The following is a 26812-nucleotide window of genomic DNA, read 5'->3' as shown; positions in this document are numbered from 1 at the left end:
AATGGCAGTAACGATTTTTATTCTAAGATGGATGTCTGACACAAGTTACTGCTGAAAAAGAATTTCTTCATAGCTCTGTATTTCCCTCTTTTTCCATATTTTGTAGTGTGTCTAAACTTGCTTGTGCAGTTTCATGACCACTTGGCACCTACAGTGTGCCGTGGGATGCCCTCCTAAATGAAAATGGTCTCTAGCCCTTTATTATGCTGCTAAATAAAGGATCGTACCTTGGGGCTCAAGTCTGAATGCAAGCCTTCCAAGGTGCACTACTGTATAACAGGTCAAGCGGTTCTGGTGAAGTGCAGTCTTTCTCAACCTCGCATGTTCTGGATGTGTTAGAACTACAGTTCCCATCATCCTCAGCCCACGAACCAGTTGATCTGCTCTCTGGGACTGCTGGAATTTGTAGTCCTGATACATCTGCAGGACACCAGGTTAGGGAAGGCTGATCTAGATAGCAACCAACAAAAATCCAGGGCTGCTTTCTGAAACAATGCAATGTTTTCAATGGAAACCAGCTAGAACCTTAGTGAGAACATGCAAATGTTGCAATGGAAGTGCAAATACCTTTTCATAAAATATGTTTATCATGTGTAAGTGTACTACGCATGAATTTTCTGCCAGGAAATCTAGTTCTTCTGGAAATGACAGCTTTATTGAAGACAAGCTTTCGGAATGAATCTACTAGGAATTCCATTTAAGTGTCATCCATTAAACCATTAGAGCACTCATTAAAACTGTTGGCACAGGCTTATTTTTCCTGAGTTATTGGTCTTTCACACTTGTAGGATGTTTCTGCCAGTATAATTCTATTCTTTGTTATGGGATGGTTATTCAAACCCAAGAAATGCAGATTAGCTTACTCTCTGTAGAGAGGTCTTTCCTGGGGTATGATTAGCTTTAAACAATAAGGCCAAAGATTATAGTTATGGTTGATTTTCCTAGATTTCACAGGAATACTGGTAACCATGTTTATATGCAGAATTAAATAATATTTGATAGACCCAGGCATGTTACCCCCCACTTCAAAGTGAATATGATTTACATTTATGTTAAGGCATATCATAATATATTACAGTGAATTTTTTGAAAAAGCTGTGTATTAGCTACCACCTGACTTCAGACAACACAACAAACCACAGTGGGCCTTTACCATTGTTGGGCTGTTGCATTGTTTCAGCCATCACCATTTTTCTGATTATTTTTGCTCCCCCCCCCCCCGCCCCAGCCCTTTGTACTCATTGCTTTTACTGTACTCTAAACCTGGAGTTTTGTTCTGGAAGCACTGGAAATTGAATCTCAGGATGGTTTTTACACCTGTTCCACACTATAACCTTTTAGTACTGCTGAATCCTTTATTTAAAAAAATCCAAAAGTAGAATATGCATGATGGTTCCAGATAAGACTCAATAAGATATATACCCTTCCTCTGGCTTGGAACGTCCTAGCGTGCTTGTTCAGAAATCAGTTCTGTTCAGCAAAGGTCCATTCCAGTGCTGATTAAAGCCTTCCTCATAGCTAGCTTTCCCCTTGAATCCTTCCTTTCAAGCATACCAGGTGAATAGTATACTGAGTATACTGATGAATAGTCTCTCAGTACCTGTTACCATGGAGGGTAGTTAATGAATTATTTTCTCTTATTATTTTGTTTCTTTTCATTTTCATACATGCAATAACTGTGTTGAAAAGGAAATGAGAAAATCATGTGAGTGAATTAAAAATGAATATCCTACCCCATCTTCATTGGGAGTGCAAACTAACATCAAGGGAAATTTAAGAGCAACTGTTGAAGGGGCAACCAGATTCCTATCAGTGTGCTTTACAGGAAGAATTGCAAGGAGCAGATCATTCAAGTAGCAAGTTCACAGGAGGTTCTTTGGCATGGGGTTCTGTTCCAGGCTTTTTTCTGTCTCCCATGCGATTTAATATCTCCAAGTGCTGTAAAAGCACCACCACCAAAAAAATGGGCAGAGGGGGCCCCTAGTGGACGTGGGATGTAATGACTGTAAGATGTTTGTTCTCACTGATACCAACCCTATCTACAAAAAAACAAATCCAACCCTATCTAGAGGAAAAGCAGAAGGCAACTGAGCTGTGACTAGCCACCCTAGAACTGACCAAAGACAAGCATACAAACAGATGAGCTACTAGAGAGGCAACAATGATCTAAGACTGTGAACTCTGTAGGAAAAGAAAAAGCCATGAAACCACCTTGGAAATAAGTGGCAGACACCAACATAAAGACTAATAGAATAATAGAGTTGGAAGGGACCATGAAGACCATCGGGTCCAACCCCCTGGTATTGCAGGACACCACACTACAACTGAGAAACTGGTGAAAAGTCTCAAACTGCTTTGTGATAAGGAAGAGATGCGAGAACAACCAGTTATGGAGAAACTACTAAATACACTGAGAAACCCTGTAGAAGAGATTGAAGAACAACCAAACATGAGAGACTCTACCTAAACCAAAAGACAACAAAATAGACACAAGCTAAGCTAAGGCACATAAGATATGCTACCCAAGCTTGCAACAACAAAGGAAAAGAGCTAGTTATGAAAGACTCTGCATTGCAAGGGATGGATAAATATGTGTGTCGAGTCGACCTGGGAAAACGCCAGGTGTGCTGTCTCCCTGGAGCCATGATCAACAATATAACCAACAGATGCATGCAACTCACACCCCTCTGATGAGTATCTCTTCTTTCTCATCCATGTGGGAATAAATGACACAGCCAAGGGAAATATTGAGGAAATAACATCAGACTTCAAAGTTCTAAGAAGGAAAATAAAGAACAGTGGGTCCAAGATAGTCTTCTCTCCAATCCTGCCAGTTAGGGGAAGAGGAAATAATAGGGAAAGAAAAATACTCGAAGTGAATACCTGGTTATAACAGTGGTTCCAGAGAGAGAATTTTGGTTTCTGGGACCACAAGCTAAACTTCCTGAAGAAAGGACTTCTGGCAAATGGTGGGTTGCACTTCTCAAAGGATGAGCTTGGCTACAACATTAAGAAGTTCCTTAGGCGGGTTTAAACTAAATCACAGAAGGGAGAGAGATGTATATTAGGGCATAGTGTCAACTGGCAATGAGTTATGTACCACAGCAGAGAGAAAGCCTCAAGTAGGGTCTAATAACAGTATACCCAAAAATGCAGGATAGTCCAGCTTACAGCTGCAGGATAGAGAACAAACTGCAGTGCATGAGATTCATGCCAGACACCAGGAAAAGATTTCTAACTGCCAGAGCAATATGACAGTGAAACCAGTGGACTCTCCCACACTAGAGACGTTTAAGGTGAAACTGGACAGTTGTCTGAGTGGGATGGTGTGACTTGGTGGCCTTCTTGTAGGGGGTTAGACCTGATGTAGTTCTTGGACCCTACTTTTCTATGAATGGGGATATCTGGAGGTTTGAAGTGTGGTGCCATACGTATGTTGATGATACACAGCTGTATTTCTCCCTTTTATCCTCATCAGCTGAGGCTGTGGATATGCTAAACCAGCGCCTTACTATGACAATGGACTGGGTGAGGGCTAACTAATTGAACATCCATCCTGGCAAGGCTGTTAGCAAGTGGGTCATCCGTCCAGATGTTCTACCTGTTCTGGATGGAGTTGTGCTCCCCCTGAAGGAGCAGGTTCATAGCTTGGGGTTCTCCCTGATACCTGTTTGTCACTTGATGGTTAGGTGGCCTCACTGGCATGGAGTGTCTTCCACGAGCTTTGGTTGGTAGCCCAGCTTATACCCCTCTCTGGGATACCCTGGTTAAAAAAAGTAGCCTCTGGTAATCTATAAATTTGATTATTGCAATGCAAAGAACATGGGGCTGCCCTTGAAAGATGCTCAGAAACTGCAACTCATACAGAATACAGAAACCAGTTTAGAAACTGGGGCTGAGAAGCCTGAGTATACGAGAGTAGTTCTGGCCTACTTGCATTGTCTGCCAGGGCTTTGACAAAGACTCAGATGGTGAGCAGGCTCTCCGTGGTGCCCTCTCCCCCATATATGGAATGATCTCACTGAGCCCCGCCTGGCACCAACCCTGCCATCTTTAGGTGCCAAGTTAAGGTGGCCAGTAATGGTGAAAGTTTTAAAAAATACACCCAGATATTCAAGGGCTTGAGTGGATTATCCAACCTAGATATTCTTACAAGGCCATTTGGGTTTTTTTTTTTTTTAATCTGTTCTTTTTAGAATTTTTTTATTGTTAATATGATTTTATTGCATTTCATTCTACTGTTTTTAAGAGCTAGTGGAAATCACTGAGAAAGCTTCAGCTATTGAGCAATATAGAGGAGGAGGAGGAGGAGATGATGATGATGATGAGGATGATGATGGTGATTTTTAGCCATTCACAGTGAGCAGGATAATGCAATAATTCTACTCTAAATCAATACGATCAGCACAAATTAGGTCATAAAAATATGGAAACACAAACACAGAAAAGAGTGTAATACAATGATCTGACAGTAAGATTAGCTGGATAGCTGGAGAACAAAAGACAGCAATTCTTGCATATATTGATAGCGTGAAAACAAGGTTTTATTGTGTTAAATATTTGATTTTGTTTATACAGTCCAAAATGCTTCTTTCTTGATTTTATCATTTTAAAAAATAAACTACAGGCTTGACAGTTTTAAATTATCCATCATGAACTATTTACATAAAATCAGATTTGCAACTATTCTAAAGAGATACTTAACAGAGAAGTAAAAGATCATTTAAGTTCGTTGAGATAAAATCAAATATGGAAAATCATGTTTGTTGCAAATGAAACCTTTGTGCTTTCCACAGAATTTTAGTTTTCTTGTTGAGATTGGAGAGGGAACTGTAAGTGACACTTTAGATTGTAAAGTAATTTGCAAGATACTTATATACAATCAGTACTGCAAGAAAATATCAGACAATGTGAATCCTTCAGTTAGGTTGCTAAACTCAGCACCTCATTACCTCACCCAGAGCTAGCACAGTGCTGTATGGCCAGCGTAATTCACATAGCCTTTCAAAATACCAAATCAGCTGAACTTTTGAGTTCTGACGAGCTGCGATTGATGTGCCTTGACCATGTGACTGAAGAATGCGTACAAATTTCTCTCCCTGTTCACTTAGATAGTTTATTTGATGATGTTCATTACCCTTACCAATTTTTGTTTAAAAATGTTAGGCTAGTTCTTAGTCTTAAAGTATTTCCAGAGGACCTCTACAGATTGAAGGTATTATGCAATTATTCCCTCTTTCTCATTTTCTGTGGCTGAATTAGTAGTGGGAAAGCATCCAAAGACTACAAGTAGAAGACAGTGTCCGTCTCCCCATCCCATAAAATTGCATGGATGAGGCAAGGCAACTTTGGAAGCATCCCTTGCATCATCTCATGTAAGAAGAAATGTAATCTTCTCATTGTTCAGCCCCCAAAAGCCTGAGGTTTTGTATCACTGCCTTTCCTAACCCCAAAGGACTCGCACTGGTGCTTGCGGAGGTTATTGTGCAATTATCTCTTGGGGCTTTATTTATTTATTTCATGATCGGCCATGAGCAAGGCTGATTTTCCATACTGAAGACAAGCTGGCTTGTTTGATTGTGGTCAATGTACAACCTGTAAGCTAATTCATTGGCCTTCCTCCCTCCTCAACCCTATTCAGGAGTTCCATTCCTGAGATTAACTATACATAAGGCACAAGAGTAGGAACTAGCACCCAAGATGCATCTCTTCCACCCCCAGCCTTGTGCAAGCTCTTTCACAATGTAGAACCCTAAAACTAGGCCAAAAAGAACGGAAACGGAGAATTCTGGCCAAGCTAGCATGCTCATCAGTGCCCCCTGGCACCTGTGTTAAACTTCAGAACACAATGACTGCAAAGGCCTACCCTTGCTCCCCCATCCAAAATAAAAGTGAGTTCTACCTATTTTTACCTGTGAATTTCTGGAGTTTTATTTCACATGGTAAAATCCCACACACTTCTTTGCTGCAGCCCGTGACAGCTGGAGCCTCTTAAAGATAACGATCAAGGCTGGACAGCCAAAGCCACTTAAGGATCACGTCTGGAGTCATGGGATTAGTAGCCAAGGAGTGGGATGAACAAGGATAGACGGGAAAAATGCTGCTCTTCTCCACCCCAAGAGCTTAAGCTGAATTGAACAAAACCTTTTCTTGTCTACTTTCTTCAAGCAGCTTGATTTTCTACACACTGTCTAGTTTAGTGCCAACCTGTACTTTGCAGGCTTACGAAGTCATTAACTGCAGTGTAATGGCTCTGGTGTGCTTGCAGGGACCCTGATGCATATTGCAGGAACCCTGTGTGGGCAGGTGCTTCCCTATTATTTACAGTATTGGTAGCTCTTCTTCCTTGCCTGTACATGTGGAGCTTTTCCTGGCTCTAATAAGAATGGGAAAGACCCTTGGAGAATACTCTCTGTGCACAATGGAGCCCTGGGGAGCTTTAAAGAGCATCAATTATAGTTTATCTCCTTGGTGTGGTGCCAAGAGGCAACTACTGTTATAAGATGCAGCTGCACCTTACCTCTAATCAGTGATATAAGTTGTCTAGATTTTAAATACAGCTTATCTAGCCTGGAAGGCCTGCAAAGAAACAAACTGCATGCATCAGCCCTGAGTGTTCAAAGATGCTTTGTGGTAGATTTCTGACATAGGAAGTTGGGATTTTTCTAACAATAACTGTGCCAATTGAAATAAAGTCATGTGGGCTGGAAGACCAGTCCTAGAAAATGGCATACTTCAGTTGCTGCTAGAGAACATGGAGATGCAGGAAATAATAAACAGAAATTTTGCACTGCCTGTTTTTGAAGTCAACATATCCCGAGCTATGGAACTGGCTCTTAAAAGCATGAGTAATGGTAAATAAATCTCTTTGCTCTGTAGGAAATAGAGAATCTTGTAATTTAAAAAAAATAAATAACAAAAGCTTAAGAGAATAAGGACAGGCATTTTTTTAACTCTTCTTCATTTTACTTCTACTTAAAACATTAATCTTTTAAGCTTTCTCTTCGTAATGCTGGTCACACATAAGTGGTTCAGTTGAGAAAAAATGATCACAGTACCAGCTTATTCTATATAGAAGCACCTTATTCTCACTTTGTTATTGCTGCCAGTAATCACTTCCTCAAACATCTCCCAGCTAATAATGGAATTTGTTGCCTTGGATTTCCTCTTGGATTTCTTCACAATTAATGTGAACTAAACATGGCACATTCCCTCTCTCCCTCAGGCCTGGGAAAATCCTGTTGCGTTTGTGTTCACAAGAAAAATGCTCTACTTTAATATATTGATGTGACCCAACAGAGAGTAGACAGCTAACTCAGGGTTGTTTCCCTGTCTTTGATTTTAGTTTTTGAAAATTAAACGCATAAGTCTAATCATGTTTAACCAGCAGTGAACCCCACTGAATCCATTGGGATTTAGTTTCTAGGAACTATGACTGGGATTGCAGCATAGTTGGAGTAAGGTTACAAGATGTTTTGCTCAGCAATGTGCCAATAAATTTCTTCCACCCAGTCTTTCTATATGATAGAAAATTATTAATTTGGAGGGTGCACTCCTTGGGTTTCCTAAAATATATACTAATTTTCTGTCTTTTTCCAGTGTATGCTTGAAAGTCAGTTTCACCATTGCATACTTAAGGCATGCTCCTTACTGTAGGAAAGTAGGAACAAACCTCACATCGGCTTGGATCTAGGATCTGCTTTCTGTGAGAGGAGGGGACCGGGTAGGACAGCTTCACCCCTGGGAAGGTCCTTCAACTTTCAAGGGATCCCCACACTGCAGCTAACCCAAGCCAGCAAAGCCTCTTGATTCAATGGCCTCATTCACACATCCTGTTCAGCCATCCTGTAAATAACCCATAATATACTGTGTGTTCAAAGGACAGGCTCTGGTGCACCTGAGAGATTGTTCTCCCCCTCCTGCCCCCTTGGTCTTTCAGCTGGTATTGCATAATTGCAGTACTTAAGCCAGTATTGCTTATAGCCTGTTTTTCTTTCCTTCCCCTCTCTGATTGCTGCTCCTTTAGTTTGCTGCTATTTTTTTAAATGCAGAAATTACAAACAACCTGCCACCTTTTTAACCCTTTCCTGGATTTCCTCGCTATCCCAGAAAGGAGAAATATTACCTCCTATTGTTTGCAAATGTCTGAAAAAAAGTGTTCTTTTTTGTCGGAAATATATGTAAATATCATGGTTAAGAAGTAAATGGAGATGAAATATTTTCAGGTTTCATGGCTACAAAGTGAATGGAAAGGAAATATAATGCAGATTTCCTGCACATCTACTTCCCACCCATGAATATATACTTTTCTTTTCCATTTACTCTCCAACTATGGAATTTGCATATATTTCTTAGTTTAAAAATTGCCAAAAAAGCTTATATTTCGAGACTGAAAAATACTGTATAGAGTTTTCAAGTTTGGGAAGGGGAAAAAGCAGGATATAAATATAATAAAGAGGAGAAATATATTGAGATATCATGGCTGAGAAGTAAATGGAGGGGAACTTTGCATTATATTTCCCATGCACAGACCCCTCAGCCATGAAATTTGCATCTATTTCCCAGTCATATTTGTAGGCCAGAACATCTGGAAGGCTATCAGTTGCTCTTCCCTCCTGGAAAGAATGTCTTCCATCTCCCTACCCTCAAAGATTCACAGTTCCTCCTCCTCCATCCAGTTTTGGTACACAGAGATGGCTTCAGCGAATGTGTTTTTCTGGTACAGTGTAATGCAGTGATTAATAGCACTGCACCAGTTCATGGAGACACGAATACGGTGTGGTCCTATACAACAACAAGCTTATTAGCAGGAAATAGGACCAGGTTCTAAAGTATAGATAAAACTGAAAAAACCTAAGAGCAAGACTACACATGACAGCAGTTATGGCCTGTTGCCTATTTCTTGCATGCTCAGGGGTAATTAATTTGCATGGTGAAATAAACATTGGCCTTCAGCACCAGTGTTCACCAGAAAGACCTTGAAAAATAGTAGTTTCTCCATTATCTCCTTTTAGTTTTTCATATTGTTTGAATTATACCATTGTGTGAAACAACTGTTCTTAGCCAGATTTGTCTGTCTGGGAAAGTGTACTTCAGTTCTCATTAGTTTTATTGAGTGGGGTCTGGCTGTGTTCTGTATATGCAATTTGTTCCTTAACATGGATTTTGTGCAAACAAATACATGGTTTGTATAGGATTGCTGTAATATAGGTAGAATTTACAGAAATGTCATCTCTTTGATAGCAGCATGAGAGGTTTTTTAACCTGTCATGAAAAATTGCTTTTTCTTTAGAGATTTTAGATCATAACCACAAACCCCATGGTAAAATGGATTTGTTTGAAATATAGAGGTAGCTAATTCTCTCTTACATCTATTTACAGACAAAAATTAACTGTTTCTGCTGTGTACCCCAGCTCATTAAAATCTGGGATGGAATTTCCAATGTTATGGTTAAATGAGTATGAGCCTTCCATTGTTCTCTTGGTTTTCTTCTTTCTCCCTTAAACACACACACCCCTACCTCCATATTTTTTTGACAAAATAAAGCATCTCCTGCACTGATTTTTGTCCTGTTTTGTATTACAACAACCTATAACGACAAAGATCTGTGCAAAGCAAGTGGCTAAACGCAATCATATGCATGTTTCGACAGAGAAAAGGCCTGCAGCACCCAGCACACACTGGCTGGCATAATAGGAGGTTATGGGCCCTTTTCCTGTATAAACTTGCTTAGGATTGTGCCTTGAATGTGATTATCCATAAGTGTCAGTATGAAAAATCATGGAATTGGTCCCATAGTAACGTGCTTTAAGTCAGGTAATACAAATTAACATTTCATAAACCATAAGTATTAACAGGTGATTCTTTGGATAATAACAACTCTTTCTTTCTCTTTACCCCTACCTTTTTCTCTTTTTAAAAGTCAATTGACCCAGGGCAGCAGTTCACATGGGAACATTCTAACCTGGAAGTAAATAAACCAAAGAATAGATATGCGAATGTTATTGCTTATGATCATTCCCGAGTTCTCTTATCAGCAATAGAAGGTAAGACATTTTGAAAATGAAATGAAGCTTTAAAACATGGTATCGTAACAGTAGTACATTTTGTCTTTCCATAGGATCATACTCCAACATAATGCAGATCTTTGAAATACTTGTAATACTTGTAATGCTTATCTTTTCTACTATACCAGCAACTAATCACATGAAAAACTTCATTACAAGACATGCCAAAAAGCTAATTTGTGTGGGGCATTCATACAACTCTGAGCTTTCTAACTCAGACCGAAAAAAAAAAAGCTAAGGAACATTTCCAGTTTGTGGTCTGTATCTGTGTGTATAAGTCAGAGTAACAAAGAGACTCTGTGCAACTGCAAAACTGAAGGCTAACTGGCCAGGTTTTCTTTCCAGGAATAATGTGTGAACCAGAAAGAACACTGCTTTGCCTTCTGATCTACCTCAGAGGCTTTAGATCTTTCTAAAAAACATTCTATAGCAAAATAAACTGAGCAAATGTCTCTTGCAAGTCACTAATAAATACCATGTGAAGTTTGGCTGTCTGTTTTATGTAAGGTTATGGGACTATTTTGAGCAGTGGTGTGGTACAAACTACCTGGAATGAAGAGCTGCCCTTTGCTGTGTAGATTGTGTGCATGTTCCCGAAGTGCTGTAGGACTGACCCTTGAGTCTCCCTTTCAGGCAGGAGGGGACAACTTACAGCCCTGGGCAATCAATCAAAAGCCCTGGGTAAGCAATCAGATTCTGGCAAGTGTTGTCTGTTCTTCTTGTAGCAGCTGACTGGGCTGGAATGTGGAAAGAGGCTTGGAAAGAGAGAGAGGAGGAGGAGGAGGAGGGAGTGCCCTTGACAAGTCTTGATTCTGGTTCCACCTGACACCACTTTATGGCCCTGATAATCCCCAAAGGAAATTGGCAACAGGAAACTGTTCCCTATTCCTGATTTTAGGAACAGGAACTTAGATTTCTGGGAATAGACCAATAGACATTTGGTCCTAGCTGTGCAGGGCAGTCCTCAGGTTCCATAAAGGGAATCCAGTAACCATGTGTTGTGGGAGGCTAATTCGTGCATTGTAGGACTCCCCTCTTCTCTTTCTGCAGGCATGAGCTTTGAAATCAAATTCCTGATTTTACTAGTTCAGAGATTCCAAGAGCAGAACTACAAAAAGCCAGCACACACAAACATGGAGGGCTGGGTTGGAAAATAGTTGGGTAGCTCTGAGTAGATTTACCATTCTAGATAGCAGCAGAAACCAGCACTCTGTTATGGTCATGCAATCCAAACAGATCACCTTCCAAATTTGCAGATGATGCAGTACTACTTCCCAGTGCAGAAAGAAAAACCACCACCACTGTGGGCATTAGAGTGGTATCCAGCAAATCATTTCTTCAAAACCCAGCATATTCATTGCTCCTAGAGATAAAAGAGGCTGTTTTTGGCGAAAGATGTTTCAGCTAGCTTAGCTCCTTGCATGGAAGCTCCTTGCATGCCACATGCACTTAATCTGCACTTACATAAACTGTCTTATCTTATGCTACCTAAAGGAGGGAGATATGGTACAGAGCCAGGATTGTATTTATAGGTGTAATCAATTCTCCAGTGTGCTATGCAAAGCCAAGTCAATGCTTACAGAAGGAAAACACAATCCCACTGGTTGAGCTTGCATCTCTATGTAATTTTTGGCAGCTGCATATCAGGGGGTTTATAACAGACACAGCTTTCCCAAATATATTAGAAAATTGAAAGGGTTGCCTTGGAAAAAATTACATGGAATAATCTGCTTACATTTGTTCCACCTGTAATGCTCATTTAAATTATATTTACTGCTATTTAGCAAGTCAGTTATATTCACATGTATCAAAATACCCAGTCCAAATGCCACTTCACTTGCATATTTATTTGAGTTTTGGTTATCCATAAAAAAAACAAACTTTTATGGATACAGACTGTGACAAGTAACTGGGGTTTGTACTTAAGATAGTGGATTGTATTCCCTGGCTTGATAAATTCAGGAACATAACTGGACCTATTATGAATTCCTAAATTGTTTTTAATTTCTGTAGAATAGTAGTGCAGGCCATAAAATAAAAAATACATCTGAGATCAAAACAATGCTATTTTCCAAGGAAATTATTAAGGAATAAGTCCAACTAAGTAGGAAAACCACGTTTGAAAGGGCTACCAGGTTCAGTGGACATGACTGAAGAAAGAGAAGCAATTTCCTGCATCAGAAACAAAGTGTAAACATATAAGAATTGAGTTCAGGTTTATACCTGAACAAAAAATGCATGTAGGCAAGGCCAGCATCAAGAGAAAATCTGGCTGGACAGCTGGTGAGGGCCCACATCCCAGAAGGAAGCTCTTCACATAAGCTTCCTGGAATTGTTGCTCCCCTTCCACATTTGTTCTCATGTGGTTTGCTCTGGCCCATACGATGGTGGTAGTGAAAAGGAGAAGAGGAGATGCCACCTTGCCTCCTGCTTTTCTGCCTCTCAAGGAAGTAAGTGTCATTCATGAATAAGAGGATAAGGATCAATAGCCACTGGTGACTATGGCGGGGAAAGGCTGGGTTCTTGAAAAGGGGTGGCCATTGAGAGTATCTTGCTCAAGGTCCTTCAGAACCTCTCTGGGACCTGTGCACATACATTCACCATCAGAGTCTGATCCAGTGAAGAAATGATGCATGTGCACCATTTAACAAGGTTAAAATGCAGCTTTAGTTCAGCTATTGGGCATCCTGAGAGATGGTTAAGACTGTGTTTTTATTTAACATCAGGCACATCTGGACAGTGTTCAGTGCATTCACCAATCCAAGCTGATTTGCTGAGCCATTTTTATGTGGTAAAACTATCCTGTGCTGGCATTTGGTACATGGGGATGCTTTTTCAATTAGTTTGACACATGTTGAAATAGGTACTGGATCACATCTCAGACAAGCTTTGAAATTTAAAGTGTCCCGGGAAGTGTTCGGTAATGATATGCACATGGGAAGTATATGTTTGGCTGTATGGAAAACCAGTTTTTGTACAGCAAAGAAAAAGTATTGGAAGCCAACCTTGTAAAAAAATGAGTTGATCCTCAATTACCCTAAGCCATATCAAAACAATTGCATTGGTAAATTCTGTTGCACTCACACCACTCCAATTCTCTGAGCAATAACAACTCCAGGGACACACATTTACCTAGTATTTAATTTCTTTTCAATACAGTGAATGACTGATTTATGGCTCATGGCATCCCTACTCATTTATTTATGTTGGGCATGAGATAGAGGTTCATCTCATTAACACTCCAGGAGATTCTGCTTCCCCATTACATTTCAGGGGAGGACCTAAAGGTGTTTCCAAAGCTCCAAGTAAGCTCTTGCCAGCCTGATCTCTCCTGAGTCCCAAAGCTGTCAGCTTCTTCCTATACAGCCTTATAAGCATACAGCCACATCCCCAAAGAAGCGATTGGGGCTGTATGAAACGATTGAGAAAGAAAGATGTATGCAGGAGCAGGGAATCAGAATGAGTCTTCTTCGTCTATCACTGTGAAATCTTAAGTTCCATAATAATACAGCATCAAAATATTACCACGGTGAATAATCATGACACCTAGGGAAGATGAACAAACAGGTGTTTGCTTCAGGACATCCTGAACCCTGTACTCTCAGAAATCCTATATTCAGGAAGAGGATTAGAAGAGATCCTGAGAAACCATCTAAACCACACCAAATTTCATTACTTTCAAATGCTTTTATTTGAACCAGTTACCATCTAGTCCAGCATTCTGCTCACACAGTAACCAACAGCTGACTGTGGGAAACCCAAAGTAGGACAGAGATGCAATAGGACCCTCCCACTCATGTTCCACAGCACCTGCTGTATATAGGCACATTGCCTCTGATATTGGCAGGAACCACCAATGGACTTAAGCCCCTTAAAAATGATCCAAATGGGTGGTCATCACTACAGCTTGGAGCAGATTCCATAGTTTAATCATGCATTGTATTAAAAAGTGTTCCTTTTATCTGTTGTGATTCGCCAGTCAGGTAGTTTCATGGGATGCCCTGGGTTCTAGTATTGAAAGAGAAGTGCCATTTTGTCAGTTTTTTCCACATGATATTTTTCTTCACTTCTATCACGTCTCCACTCCTTTGCCCTTTCTCTTAATCTGAACAGTCCCACATGTTGTAACCTTTTCTTATTAGGGATTTGTTTCAGCTCCTCCTATGCCTGTTTAGACAGAAAAAAGTCCTCCAAGTTCAACATTCCACAGCCAGCATGCAGACTGAGGAATGCTGGGAGCTATAGGACTTTTTCCTGTCTAAATAAGCATAGGATTGCTCCCTGCCTTGCCCTTTTCTGCACTTCTCAACCTGTACAATGTCCTTTCAGGTATGATTATCAGTCTAGTACACAGTATTCTGTGTTTGGATTTGCACTGTATAGTACTTCCTTTTTTATTAAGGCTTTTTCAAGATTTATTTGTAAAGTCTATCTGAGTCCCATTAGATTTCTCAGATAGTGAATGTTAAGATGCTGGGTTTAGAATGCCATATTTAAGCTGAATGTCTTTTCCAAGCTTTGAGACTTTATTGTCAGCTTCTAAAGAAACAGTAAACATTCCAAATATGAAAATATATAGGCTGCCTAACATTACATTCTTTTCGCAGCTGCATTTGTTTTTGGGTTACCATAGAAACTAGTGCTTTGATGTTCTTAGAGAATTTTTTCAAAGGAATGTAGCCAAATATGTTGTGCTCAGAGTGCATATTTCAGTACATTTATTTTTATACTTCCAAGGATTTTCTACTGTAAAAAATGGTCTTAGGGTCAATATCTGTATTTTTTAAAAGTTCTTCATTAAGCACTTTGTTAGAAGGCGGCAAGAATTAGCATGTGCCGCACTGGCTCTGGACTGGGCCCAATTTTACTTTGTGGGGGGTTAGAAAGCCAGCACGATATAGCTAATATAGACGGGGTTCAAATGCCTGCTCAGCCCTAAGATTCACTAGATGACTTTGAACAAGCCACCACTCTGGATCCTAACTTTTCTCCCAGATACAAGCAAGCATAAAATGGGCTAATCCTGTATATGCTCCCCTGTGCTCCTTGAAGGAAGACAGAATACAGATGTGATAAAGTTGAGATTGCAGTTTATGGAATAACTCTATGAGTCCTCTTCTGATTAGAATTTTAAAGTAAATGACTTCCAGATTTTTTTTTCCAACCAAATTCCTTTAACTTCATACCTCTTCCCTTTTTTCTGGTAATAATCTTTAAATGATATAGAAACATAGAAAGATAGCAAGTCAGAAGGGGGTCTGCTAGGCCATCTAGCCTGACCACCAGCTCCAGCCAGCACTGCTCATGTAATGTTCAACTTACGACCCAACAATATGACTTAGGCTCTGGGGAAAGCACATGACTATGTAAGCAATCCTTCAGGTTAATTGTTTATTATTTAAAGTGTTAGTTCAAGGCACAGTTTTCCAGCGAGTGTTTACTGGTTGTGTTTGTGTGCATATGTGTTTCCGTGGTGGCTTTTAATTTTACCGACATGCTTACCAATGTACCTTGTTGGCAGCTAAACTTAACACAAAGGACGTTCTTCTATGTATCTACTTTAGCTCTTGTTACCCCTTTGTTAAAAAAAACAAAAGCAAACCAACCATTGTTCCCACCACAAGTAGTACATATTGGTTCTTTTTCTGCAATTCATCTATTTTCTGAAGGTAATTGTTTACAATACAAGTGCTATAGAGCTTAATCCTATTACTTCAAACTCTCTTTTAAAATATTCTTTAATTGCACATTTCTTAGAACAGCATCCCCGGAACAAAGGTTTATGGTTTAATTTGTCTTAAATAGGGAGATCTTGCAGTACTTAGCCTTTGTCAAGACTTGAAACAATTTCATGATGCGATTTCAGTCTGCAAATAAAGTGTGAAGTCTAATTAAAGCTATTTAAGATGACAACTTTCTTTGCTGAATCAAAGGAAGAATACTGAGCTCTGCATTACCAGGCTTGTTGTGTAGCTTTCTTTCATTTACCTTTATACATGCAAAATGTCCCATTTGTTTTAGTGTATTTTTAGTACAGCTCGTAAAAGCAATCTAGGAGTCAGTAACAACAACAAGAGGATTTTGTAAAGCACAATCCATGATATATCAAACGTGTGGCAAGGAACTGTTTTGTTGCATTGTTCTTTATGCTCCATGGAGTTGGTACATCTATAGACCAGAATTTTATCTCTGTTCATCAATCATGGGAACACTTTTTTCCATATCCAAACATGAGTATGACTGGGAGCTTCTGAGATCTTAAATTCCCAAATGTGTAATTGCATTCAAAAAACTTTTTAACACACATTTAAAATGCACATTAAAAGCAATAATGCATTTTCTTGCTTTAGTCAGTGGAGGCAAAGTACATAGTATTGAAAAATACATGAAGAAATGCACATTTTCCTATTTGAAATGCACATTTTTCCTCTTCAACTAGGATGAACAACAGGTCAGCAACTAAAATATGAGTGAATCAAGTTTCAAAGTGATTTTCAGAGAATGTTTGTGCATCCCCATGTATGCTACAAATTAAGGGAGACTTAAGTTGAAGGATGGGAAGAAAGGAGAAATAGTATATAAATATAAATTTATGTTAAAAATGCAGAATCTTAAGGGGAAATTGGGCAGATCTCCCTGCAACAAGTACAAAATGCATGTATGCTTTTATGCAGTAAGAGGAGTGCCTGGAAACAACAGCCTAATAGCTTATATTCTTTAGCTTATATTCCTTGATGAAGAGAGGACTGAGATGATGTTTCAGTGCTTCATAGCAATGACATTCCATTGTGTCACTAGATGCTTATTCTTTAAATTTGTCCAAAGCTAGATCTGGGACATGTTCATTGGCACACACTGTACATAAGATACTGTGCCAAACTCAAGGCCCAGTTTTGAAATGCTGTGAGTTTACCCTCGCTAGGTTCTCATTAGTGTTAACTGCAGAACAAATTTGATCCAGTGTCCCTTTGCTGACCCATACTTTTGCACACACACACAAAACTAAATACCCAAATTACTGACATCTCTGACTGTTATACCCAAATGTAAGTAATGACGGCAATCACTGCTGTGCTTCTGGGTAAAGATGCCTTGAAGCTATGGAGCTGACAGAGCTTTGCAGAATTTCATCAAATCGCCTGCACAGTTTGATTGTTTTTGTGCGATCGGATGTGACACAGTATTGCCCAGGGTCCTCCCACCCAGCCTGCGCCATTCCCAGAATGAAGTGAAGACTTGTCTAAGAAAAGCACTTCTATAAAATCACATTGTTCTTATAGGTATATTCAATTGGTCATCACTTCATTTTTCCTCCTCTAGGTGTAAACATTTTCTTTAAAAAGATCAGCATGAAACAGTATGTAGCACAGAACTGAAAGGACAAGGCAGGCCCAAAGGCGATTACACCAGAGGTCTCCCTTCAGAAGAGCGGATAATAAATGTAACAGTCCTAAGGAACACCTATGTGTGAGCTGCTAGATTTTGTCTAAGAACTCCCCACCACCAGTGCTTGAACTGAATTTAATATGCTGAGATGGGATGGGGTGAAGAGTTACTGGATCAAATGGGAAGTAGAACCACTGAAAAGATACCTTATATAAACCAGAAACAATTTTCTTCTTAGCAGACCTTGTTAAATCACCTTATTACTTTTAGTATTCAATCACTCTAGGCCAGGTTCCCTGAGATATATTTTGGCCTCTGCATGTTGAGCATCTTGTTATCAGGTCACTTCTACCCTGCCTGTTTTCTGTAGGGCTCAAGGCAAGTGTACTTAGGTGATCTATTCCGGCATTGACTGCATCCAGATCTGCTACACTTCAGCAAAGTTGGTTCATCATGTGACTTCAGACCATTTTAGTGGCATAATATCTTCCTTGTTAATGTGCCATCTGTGCTAATCCTGCTAAGTTATTTGCTGTATCCACATTAAGCACAGTCTCCATAGAGCTTAACAATTGCCTGGACTAAGGCCCAGCTAGTCCAGAAGTATGCTTCTCATGGTGGCTTGACACATGTAACTTATGGATGGTACTCAAAAAATTTTTCATTTGTATGAACAGAAGCTTACCCATTATTTCAGTGTTTTCTTGTTTAATCCTAAAAATGTTGAGTTGATATCTGATATAAACAAAGCCAATCCTCTAAGATGCTCTACTATTATATCCAGCAAGGAAAACATCAATTGTCTCTGTATTGAAAGGGTGTCTAGAGCTGAAAGTTTAGTTTGGGTTTGCTAATTGTAAACCATGACTGCTTAAATATCACAGGGAAAGGCAGTGGCTGATTTTTGGTCCAGATATTCTAAATCCTGATTAAAATAAAGGAATTAGCATCTCAGAAAAGGCTTTTTCTACATCTTATTTCTTATACCACTGTGTTCAAATAATATTAATTTTATATGAAGCATTGGCAGTGTATCCCCTTGATGATCATATTGAAATAGCTGTTCTGTTGGCCAGAAGCCAGTCTAACCCGCCTGCCCCCACAAATAAATAAATAATCTCTTGTGCACAAAAAGGGCAGGGGAGTTGGAGTTTTCTTTTTGTTTGTATTCATTAATCTTTGTTTTATTTTCTTGGCTTTTATTTTTAAAATAATAGGTGCATCACAGAACAATACCAGACATTTGTAACTGTAATTTATGCAGAAAATTGTTTCTTTTATACATGCCCAGTCCACATCTTTCAGTTATAATACCCACTAGGTATAGATTTCTCTTGCTGGCCTCATTCTCCCTCTCATCTGCTTTGTGGAAAAGTGTTTTATCATCTTTGATAAATGGAGTATGTGTGGCATTATGCCCGGCTGGTGTTATTTTCTGAATCATTAACTCATATTTCCACATTCAGGAAATTCATGAAAAGCTTCTCATCTACCCAGAAAGTTTGTGATTCCCAAATTCACTGCTTTATAAAAAAAGCCTTCTTCTGAAAGGCTTAGTGTAGAGTTTGCAAACTAGATTCTCTGAAGTAGAATAGCTATTGTGCCTTTCATATATGAGGAATTTTTAGCATAAGTATTTATCTATTTTTCCAATTCTGTAGGCCTCAGCTCAGCTCTGTACAAACATTGCCATACCCAGAATCCCAACATGGCTTTTTTGGATTGCCTAGTAGGCATATTTGTCTTTGTTTTCACCTCTTAATGATAGCAGGAACAGTTTCTCAGCATCAAGAGTTGCTTTTGGAATGAATTTTGGAGTGGCTTAAATAAAACATGTTGGCAAGCATACCAATGTACTTAGAAATTTTCTTCTGATAGACCATAACAACAGTCCAGTATCTATAGTTTGCACTCTGAGGCTTACAATCAGACACTTAGGTTCCTTCTGAAATCGATGGAGTTTCCACATACATCCTATATGCATGGTTACAACCATACAAATCAGTTTGTAAACAGGAGATTGCACTGTTTGTGTTCTGTAAACAGGGCAGATTCATGCAACACATCTTTCCCGAAACACATTTTTAAAAATCCAGCCATTCTTGGGCATATACTGATAATGGACAAAATAAATGGATGAACCAGGAAAACACAGGGATGGCTGGTAGCAGTTTCTGTATTCTTGGTAACACTTTCTCAGCCACCTGATTGACTGTCTGCACATAACTTTTGTCCATCCCAGTGCATACATAGAAATGGCCAAGACTATCCAAAAGATGTCAGAGTACCTATTACCATTTCCTTCATTGTTTCTAAATGCAAATATATCTTATCCAGTGTTTGTACTAACATCAGTACATAATTTTGTTTGGTAATCATATTGCAACTTTTGTACATTAAAATTTCATATAAAATTTCTCTGTGGTGGTATCCCGCCTATGGAATGCGCTCCCCAGAGAGGTCCACCTGGCGCTGCCGTCATTTGTTTTTCGGTGCCAGGCTAAGACCTTTTTATTTCAACAATATTTTAATACCTTTTAACATCGGCTTATAGGTTTTAATCTGCAGCCAGGGTGGATCTGATTTTATTTGTATTACGTTTTATTTTATTTTATGTAAGCCGTCCTGAGGCTATGTGATGGGACAGCATACAAATACTCTAAATAAATAATAAATAAATAAAATCCTAGGCATGCTTTGCTGAGTATACATGCTTAGAATTGTGTCGTTTCACTCATACCTGGAGTTATGAATAGCACTTGATATTAGAGTCAAATGAACATTGAGATTGTTGACTTCCTGTATTTCTACCTTTGTACTGTTAACTCGCATTGCAGACAAATGTTGCATATGTATTAAGTGACCACCTTTCCTTACACAGACCAGCAAAATCATTAAGCTCTTCAGTTGCCCTATTACTCCTGCCAATGCCCCATACATCGGAATCTACAGTAATACCTCAGTTCACAAAATATTCAGTTCGCAAAAGAAAGTCTGGCAAAATTTTGCTTCTGTTTGCAAACTCTGCATTGGGTGGCCATCTTTCCTGCACAAACACGATCGCGGCCATCTTCCTCGCACTGCAACCTCGTGTCAGAGCGTGTTTGAGTGGGGAAGATGGCCGCGTTTGTGTTCTCAGGAACATGAACGTGGTCATCTTCCCTGCTCTGACGTGGTCGCAGCCTCATCTGGTTGAGATCGCGGTCGCAGACTCTTCCTCCAAACAATAACCTCCTCCCTACCCACCTTCCTGTCCTCCATGCCAGAAGTTGCCTCAAGCAAGGTTAGTGTTCTCTCTCTTCATACTGTACTGTAGTGGACTTTATTTCATATTTTTGTGGTTAAAAAAAATACATATGGTTCAGATTGAATCTTATGGGGAAATTTGACTTGGTTCATGACCAATTCAGTTTGCGACCAGAATTGTGGAACAAATTAAGTTTGTGAAGCATCAAAATAAGGTTTCTTTTTGGGTGTGCTGGCCTTTCAGAAAGTTCTCTTGCCATCTTGTACAGCAAGTGTTGGCATTCCTGTGTGTTAAGCACCTCTTAGTTTTTTTTCTCAGTTGTTTCCCCAATCACTGAACATGGGATTTTAATGCCTTAAATTTATATTATGATTTTCGCTTGTTTTTCATTATAAACTGCTTTTAGATGTTGCATAATAAGCACAAAACTTACTCTAAAACATAATAAAATGCATAAATAGTACTGAATCCAACACTAGTGGCTAAGTTCAAGGTAGATGCATTTCTGTACAGCATAGGAAGTCTACATTGTATTAGAAAAGAGGACAATATTTGGAGAAGTCCCGAAAGAATGGGAAACCCAGGCACAGGAGTTATTTTTGTTTCCCTTAGGTACTTGGGACATGTAGCAGCATTTCACCCTTTCACTTCTAAAAACTAAAAAGAGAGTCTGTGACCCATAGCAAATAATCCTCACTTTTCTCCCAGCATTATAAGCTTTCCAAATTCTGGTTGCACTTTGCTGCTGCTGATACAGATTTTTAAAAGTCTTTATGGTTGTTCAGGGTCACCAAGGATGAAACTGCGGGTCAGAGCAAACTTCATAAATAATCCATACAATTTAAAAATCCTTTCCAAACTGTATTGAAATTTAAATAGGGTTGCAATAGGTCAGCAGTCTCCTTCAAAGATAATTGAGTGGTAGAATGAAGAATTAGGCACATGGGAAAATAATATTTTTTTTAGCAAAAGGAAAGTTCTCCTAATGAGATTATTCTATTATATGTTCAGATTTTCCATTTATTTTGAAGGGCTCATTTACTGCTCCAGCTGATGGTTAGGAATGGGGCAGCAACATATCCCATCTTCATGCTACTCACTAGTGAGACATGATCACAGGAGCCCAACAAAGAAAATTAAGATCTGGTTCATTCTTCTAGTTTACTCTTGGGAAGAAACCCAGGGAATGCATTTTGTCTTCCCTTCAGCTGTGATCTCAACAGCATCTCCTTACCTTCTTCCATAAACGTTAACTTACAATGTACAAAGTAAGCAATCTTCAATCTGCAGACCTTTAAAGGGAAAGGACCTGGGAGCAGACTAGGATGCTGTCCGCCCCAGCGGTCCTCCAGAGTTTGCCTCTTTACTCTCCCCCTGTACGTTGCAATGACATCACTCCTGTTGAGAAAACAAGACTCACTAGTGCAGGATGGGGAACTTTTGGTTTGTGGGCCCCATCTGGCCAGCAGAATTTCATCTGATTGCTTCAGCACCTGGAAAATTTGTTGCTCCTAACAATGATCTTGGAAATAATAGAGAAGGCCCTGTCTGCCACTCGAGTGACTGATGCCCAGGGAAACCCCAGCAGTTATGCCTGGTGACAATTGAAGATAGCGGCAGGGTTGTGAGTCACAACATGACAAGAACAGTGCTTACTGGGGGAGTTACTCTTCCCATCACCTGCAGAGGCTGTTTGTGCGTCACATAGTGCCCCATTTTATGGAAGCCACACAGGCGAAGCGTTCTTGACTGAGGTGGTAAGTGAAAAGCCCCAGCCACCACCTTGTTCGTGGCAACTTTGCCCTCACTGTCCTCTCCCCCATTAGTTACACCATAATTTGATTTTTGTAGGAAAGCTGGTTGGAAAGTTTTAGCTTGCGTTCTTCATTACAATTCCAGATTTTGACCCAGTTCATAAGTAACAACAATGCATCCGTTAAACAAACCATGGTTTGTTGTGGATGTTGTTGTGGGTGAGCATAAACATGCTGGTTCCTGCATGCTAGCTCCTGTCACTGTTCAGGAGCTAAACAGGTTTTAGGCAAAGACAATTACGATTTCTGTACTCTTCATAATTACAGATTACCTACCAGACTCTAGAATAGAAAGGCAGATGAAAACTACATGCACAGAATGAAGCACCTTAGAAAATATGATAAGGGGGGGGGGAAAAGCAAGAAACATTAAGAAACACTGAAGTGTCACATTATTTTGCTTTCGAATCAGGAAATTAAGATAAAGCAATACGGGCTCTTAATGATGTGTCCTGATATTTTTGCTTTCTAGGCATACCAGGTAGCGATTATATAAATGCTAACTACATAGATGGTTACAGAAAACAGAATGCATATATAGCCACTCAAGGAGCTCTCCCTGAAACATTTGGAGATTTTTGGAGAATGATGTGGGAACAAAGAGGCGCAACTGTTGTCATGATGACTAAACTGGAAGAAAGATCCAGGGTAAGATACCTTTGTGTTTGTGCAGTTTTGCAGGCCTTAAAAATGTGATGGGTGCTGACCATTCTCTAATTACTAGAAAAATATCTAATGATGTCTTCATTCAATCTAACTCTTTCCTTGAAATTATACTGTGCAAAAATAGGTTAATACTTCCTAAATGAATAGTGTTTGGTTTTAACAAATTTTCTCCTTTCAGCCTTCTCTGTATGGATAAATAGAAACGTTCAAGAACAATCCATAGAATTTCTAGCAAACAAGCTAGACAAGGACAAACAAGTCCTATGTATTTCACTGGCTTTGTGTAGGGAGAAAAAGTATTAAGTACATTAACAAGTCCTGGACCTTTTGTTTGTGTTGCAGTGATTGAGCTTAAATGGTGGAGAGACACTGCTCTTTGAATTTGTGCTGTATTTTTTTTTCCTTTTTTGCTTTGGAGTCCTGCAACTTGTGCATGGGATAGCAATTAGTGTTCCTAGTGAAATGCCATAACTTTCACTGACAGCACATATCAGTCATCCATATCACATTGGCTTATTGCCTAACATTGGGAGGCAGACTGGGATGAGATTTTTAAAAAGATGATAATCTGTGACAGCAGATCTGGCTTGATGACTTAGCATGCTTGTTTGATATCTGCAGTTAGAAAACTCGTCAATGCTACAGTGAGCACCGATTGCATTAAGCAAATGTATCCTGAAGTCCTGTGTGTTATTCAGGCTTTTAAAAGTAATTTTGCTAATTTCCTCTTACTAAAAATGTTATGGAGGTACATTTGGCAATCAACCAATAGCATGACATTGTTGAATTGCTTAATGCTGCTATGCATATTCAAACCATAATAACGTTGCTACTTTCAAATGTCTTTTGGTAATGGTGACTCCAGTGTAGAAGAAATTTTCATCAGCTTACTCTATTTTATCTTGGCCCAGCAGACTGTAGTCAGCGTCAATGTAGAAAGTTGTCTTGAGTTTGGCAAATGAATTCTGCCTTTTTGCTCATTATCTGCTTCTAATAATAAGGTAACTTCTCAATTGTATCAGTGCTGCTACCCACTGTGAGGGGAGCACAGGGTTCTTTGCAGAAGACTTTGTTACTTAAATGCTTACCATTTATCATAATGCTGCAGACCACTACTAGAACATTCACAGAAACATTGGGTTAGTCCACTTATTAATTGCTTTTTGCATTTCCCAGTTAACTCCAGGGTGTTCAATTGTTCTTTCCAAAGGGCTGGTCAGAATAACAATGCCCTTAGCATATACTTTTACATTTACAGCACATGCTGTGAGTTTCGGAGCTTAGTTGGCATTAGGGATGTAGGAGAATTTCATTTGCCTTTGTTTTTGGCTCAGATGTGCTCTGTTCACACTGCCAAACAAGTTCCACTAGCACATTTTATTCAGCAAAAGTTTGCATGTTCCCAGACTTGCAGAGCATTAAGCAATGTGCATTTTACCAAAACTATACACATTTTCACACTTTTGGTTTGAAAGGCAAGTATATGTTTGGGTGTTTATTTTCAACAGGCACTTTCCACAATGTGCACACTTTTCCCATTCCAATGAGAATAAAAAGTAAATAGTAATCAAAAACGGAACCAAGGCAGCTGAGGCTTCAAGGTGGGTCCTAGGAGCACCTCATGGAGCTCCAGCCTTGCTGAGTCTCTCACACCCGGTTGGCAGGTGTATCATGGGACTGGTATCTCTCAGTTAAGGTGGGCTTTTAGTTGTCAGTGAAAGACCGGAATTTAATCCATGCTCTCTGCTCAGTGGCTGCCCATATATTTGAAGCACGGTAGTCTCCCTTGTAGCTGTTTCATGTCCTGAATACAAAGGCTATTCCGATTTCTTGATTCTCTGTAAGGGTGTGTAGGGCCAGTCAACACACTTCGCGACACAGTAAGTTGAACACTGCCCTTCATCAGCCACGTGTGGTGGCCTGCCAGGCTCTCAGTATAGCTTTGTTTTTCCCTCCATGACTCGGATCGCGGTGCCATGTCTGCAGGCCACAAGCAGTGTCTGAAGGGCTTCAGTCAGTCTGTTTGGCCCACATTCCACAGGCCAGATAGGAGGCAGTGTTGTGGGATGAGTGGAAGGACTTGTAAAAGCCTCTAGCATCCGGAAGGAGCATCCCATTGCCCTTACAGAAAGAGGTACGGGCTTTGCATGCATCCCAAGAGTGTGCTGGATGGGTACTCGAGAAGTGCTTCTCTCTTCCTCTGCCGAAGGCAGTGAAGTTTGCCTTGGGGCAAGAAGAGTGCAAGCAGTGGCCTCAGCCCTAGCAGAGCACTGTTGCTGCTGCGGCTGCTCTTTCCCCCGTGGGCGACTCGTAGGCTCCTTCTCCATTTGCTTTTCAGAAGGTTCTTAAAACATTCATTGTCTTTGTGGTCAGACTTTTGAGCTCTCCTTAGATACTTGACTGTTGGGTTTTGCAGCTTGCCATTGCTTGTTTATATTCCTTTATTGTTTTTCATATACATCACTCTTATCTCCTTAGGAACTAAGAGTGGGATGTAAATGATTTCTGACTGAACGCAGCCTGTCACTCATGTATCATGATCCACAAAGGGTTCAGCAAACCTCCTGTTCTTGCCTGGCTAGGAATGAAGACGTGAGGGTGGAAGGGAGATTTATCAGACATCGTGGGTGGGCTTTGTTCAGTTTCTTGGGTTCGGATTGTACAGCCCTGACGACCTAAGATACTGTAATTTTCATGTTTCAATCTCACAAAGACAAAATAGCCCAAATAAGATGAAAACAACCATTAAAATACAGTTTGACGTTCTAGCAATGCTGTGATTCATTGGTTTTTGTATTCTGCTGTGCTTGGGAGACAGAGAGCAAGAGTAAGAAGCTTGCTTCCCCTGTACTGGCAGACCTGATAATTATTTTATCATGAAGGCAAAAGCATTCTGCCGTGGGACTTCATCTTCTTTCCATCTTCCACTGCATTTTTGTTTACTTGCTTTCCCTTTGCTCAGTCCTGCAGTTTTGCTTCTGCATTTCTAACCTGTGCTGCATAGATAAAGGGATTTGAGGCAGAGGCAGGGGTGGAGGAAAAGCATCAGCAGAAACAAACTTAGTTGGTTCATTAGCATGTGTTAGATGTCTGACTAACCCCAGCTTTGAGAACTTACATATTCAACAGCTGAGTACATTGAATGAAGATGTTACAGTGAATTAGTTATTCATTTGTTTGCCTATGGGGAAGCTGCAGGGCAAGAGGAGCGCTTTCATTTATAACCCTTCACACTTTATTGTTTTCACTTTAAATGTCATCTCCCAAATCTCACCTGACCTAATCCAGACCTCAGAGAGAAAATCAGTCCATTACTTCGCTATCACACACATAATTTATATCAAAAAGGATTATATACTCTGCAGTGCATGGCAGAATATTGATAACATATTTATTACATGCATGAGTTTCATTTGTATGAAATGAAAAGAAAATATTAAGGAGTGGAAACTAGAGATTAGAAAAGCAGCTGACAGTTACAGGGCAGGAATACATAAAGCAATTTAAAGCATTAATATTCCTATACTTGTAACTTGTGGTAGGATTCTTTTCTACAAAAGTTCCATTTGCAGTGTTACATCCCTTTTTGGTTCATTTCTTTCAACCTGCATGCCCGTTGTGGTCTCAGATT

The 26812-nt window shown here is 39.8% G+C and overlaps 1 protein-coding gene and 1 long non-coding RNA gene across 19 annotated transcripts in view; one reads left to right on the top strand and one right to left on the bottom strand.

Moving 5' to 3' along the window:
- Positions 1-9928, bottom strand: part of LOC123031255 — a 40607-nt gene extending 30679 nt beyond the window's left edge. The window contains exons 1-2 of one of the 2 annotated variants that reach the window (XR_006416253.1): positions 2884-9928; positions 2684-2776 (exon numbers count right to left, since the gene is read on the bottom strand). This is a non-coding gene — a long non-coding RNA (uncharacterized LOC123031255). Of the gene's footprint in view, positions 1-2683 lie in introns of both variants that reach the window. The other variant, XR_006416252.1, reaches the window with a different exon arrangement.
- Positions 1-26812, top strand: part of PTPRD (protein tyrosine phosphatase receptor type D) — a 530840-nt gene that overhangs the window by 450449 nt on the left and 53579 nt on the right. For all 17 annotated transcript variants that reach the window (XR_006416251.1, XM_044445966.1, XM_044445967.1 and 14 more), the window contains 2 exons: positions 9924-10047; positions 22988-23163. Coding sequence is in view for 16 of the 17 variants with exons in the window: in XM_044445966.1 (XP_044301901.1) it covers positions 9924-10047; positions 22988-23163 (300 nt within the window). In the remaining variant the exon portion in view is untranslated. The remainder of the gene's footprint in view (positions 1-9923; positions 10048-22987; positions 23164-26812) is intronic.

This window comes from Varanus komodoensis, unplaced genomic scaffold (assembly GCF_004798865.1).
Source record: "Varanus komodoensis strain SLA01 unplaced genomic scaffold, ASM479886v1 scaffold5, whole genome shotgun sequence".
In the NCBI taxonomy this organism is placed as follows: domain Eukaryota; kingdom Metazoa; phylum Chordata; class Lepidosauria; order Squamata; family Varanidae; genus Varanus; species Varanus komodoensis.
The sequence above is the reverse complement of the archived record's forward strand: the minus strand, read 5'-3'. Positions and strand labels throughout refer to the sequence as shown.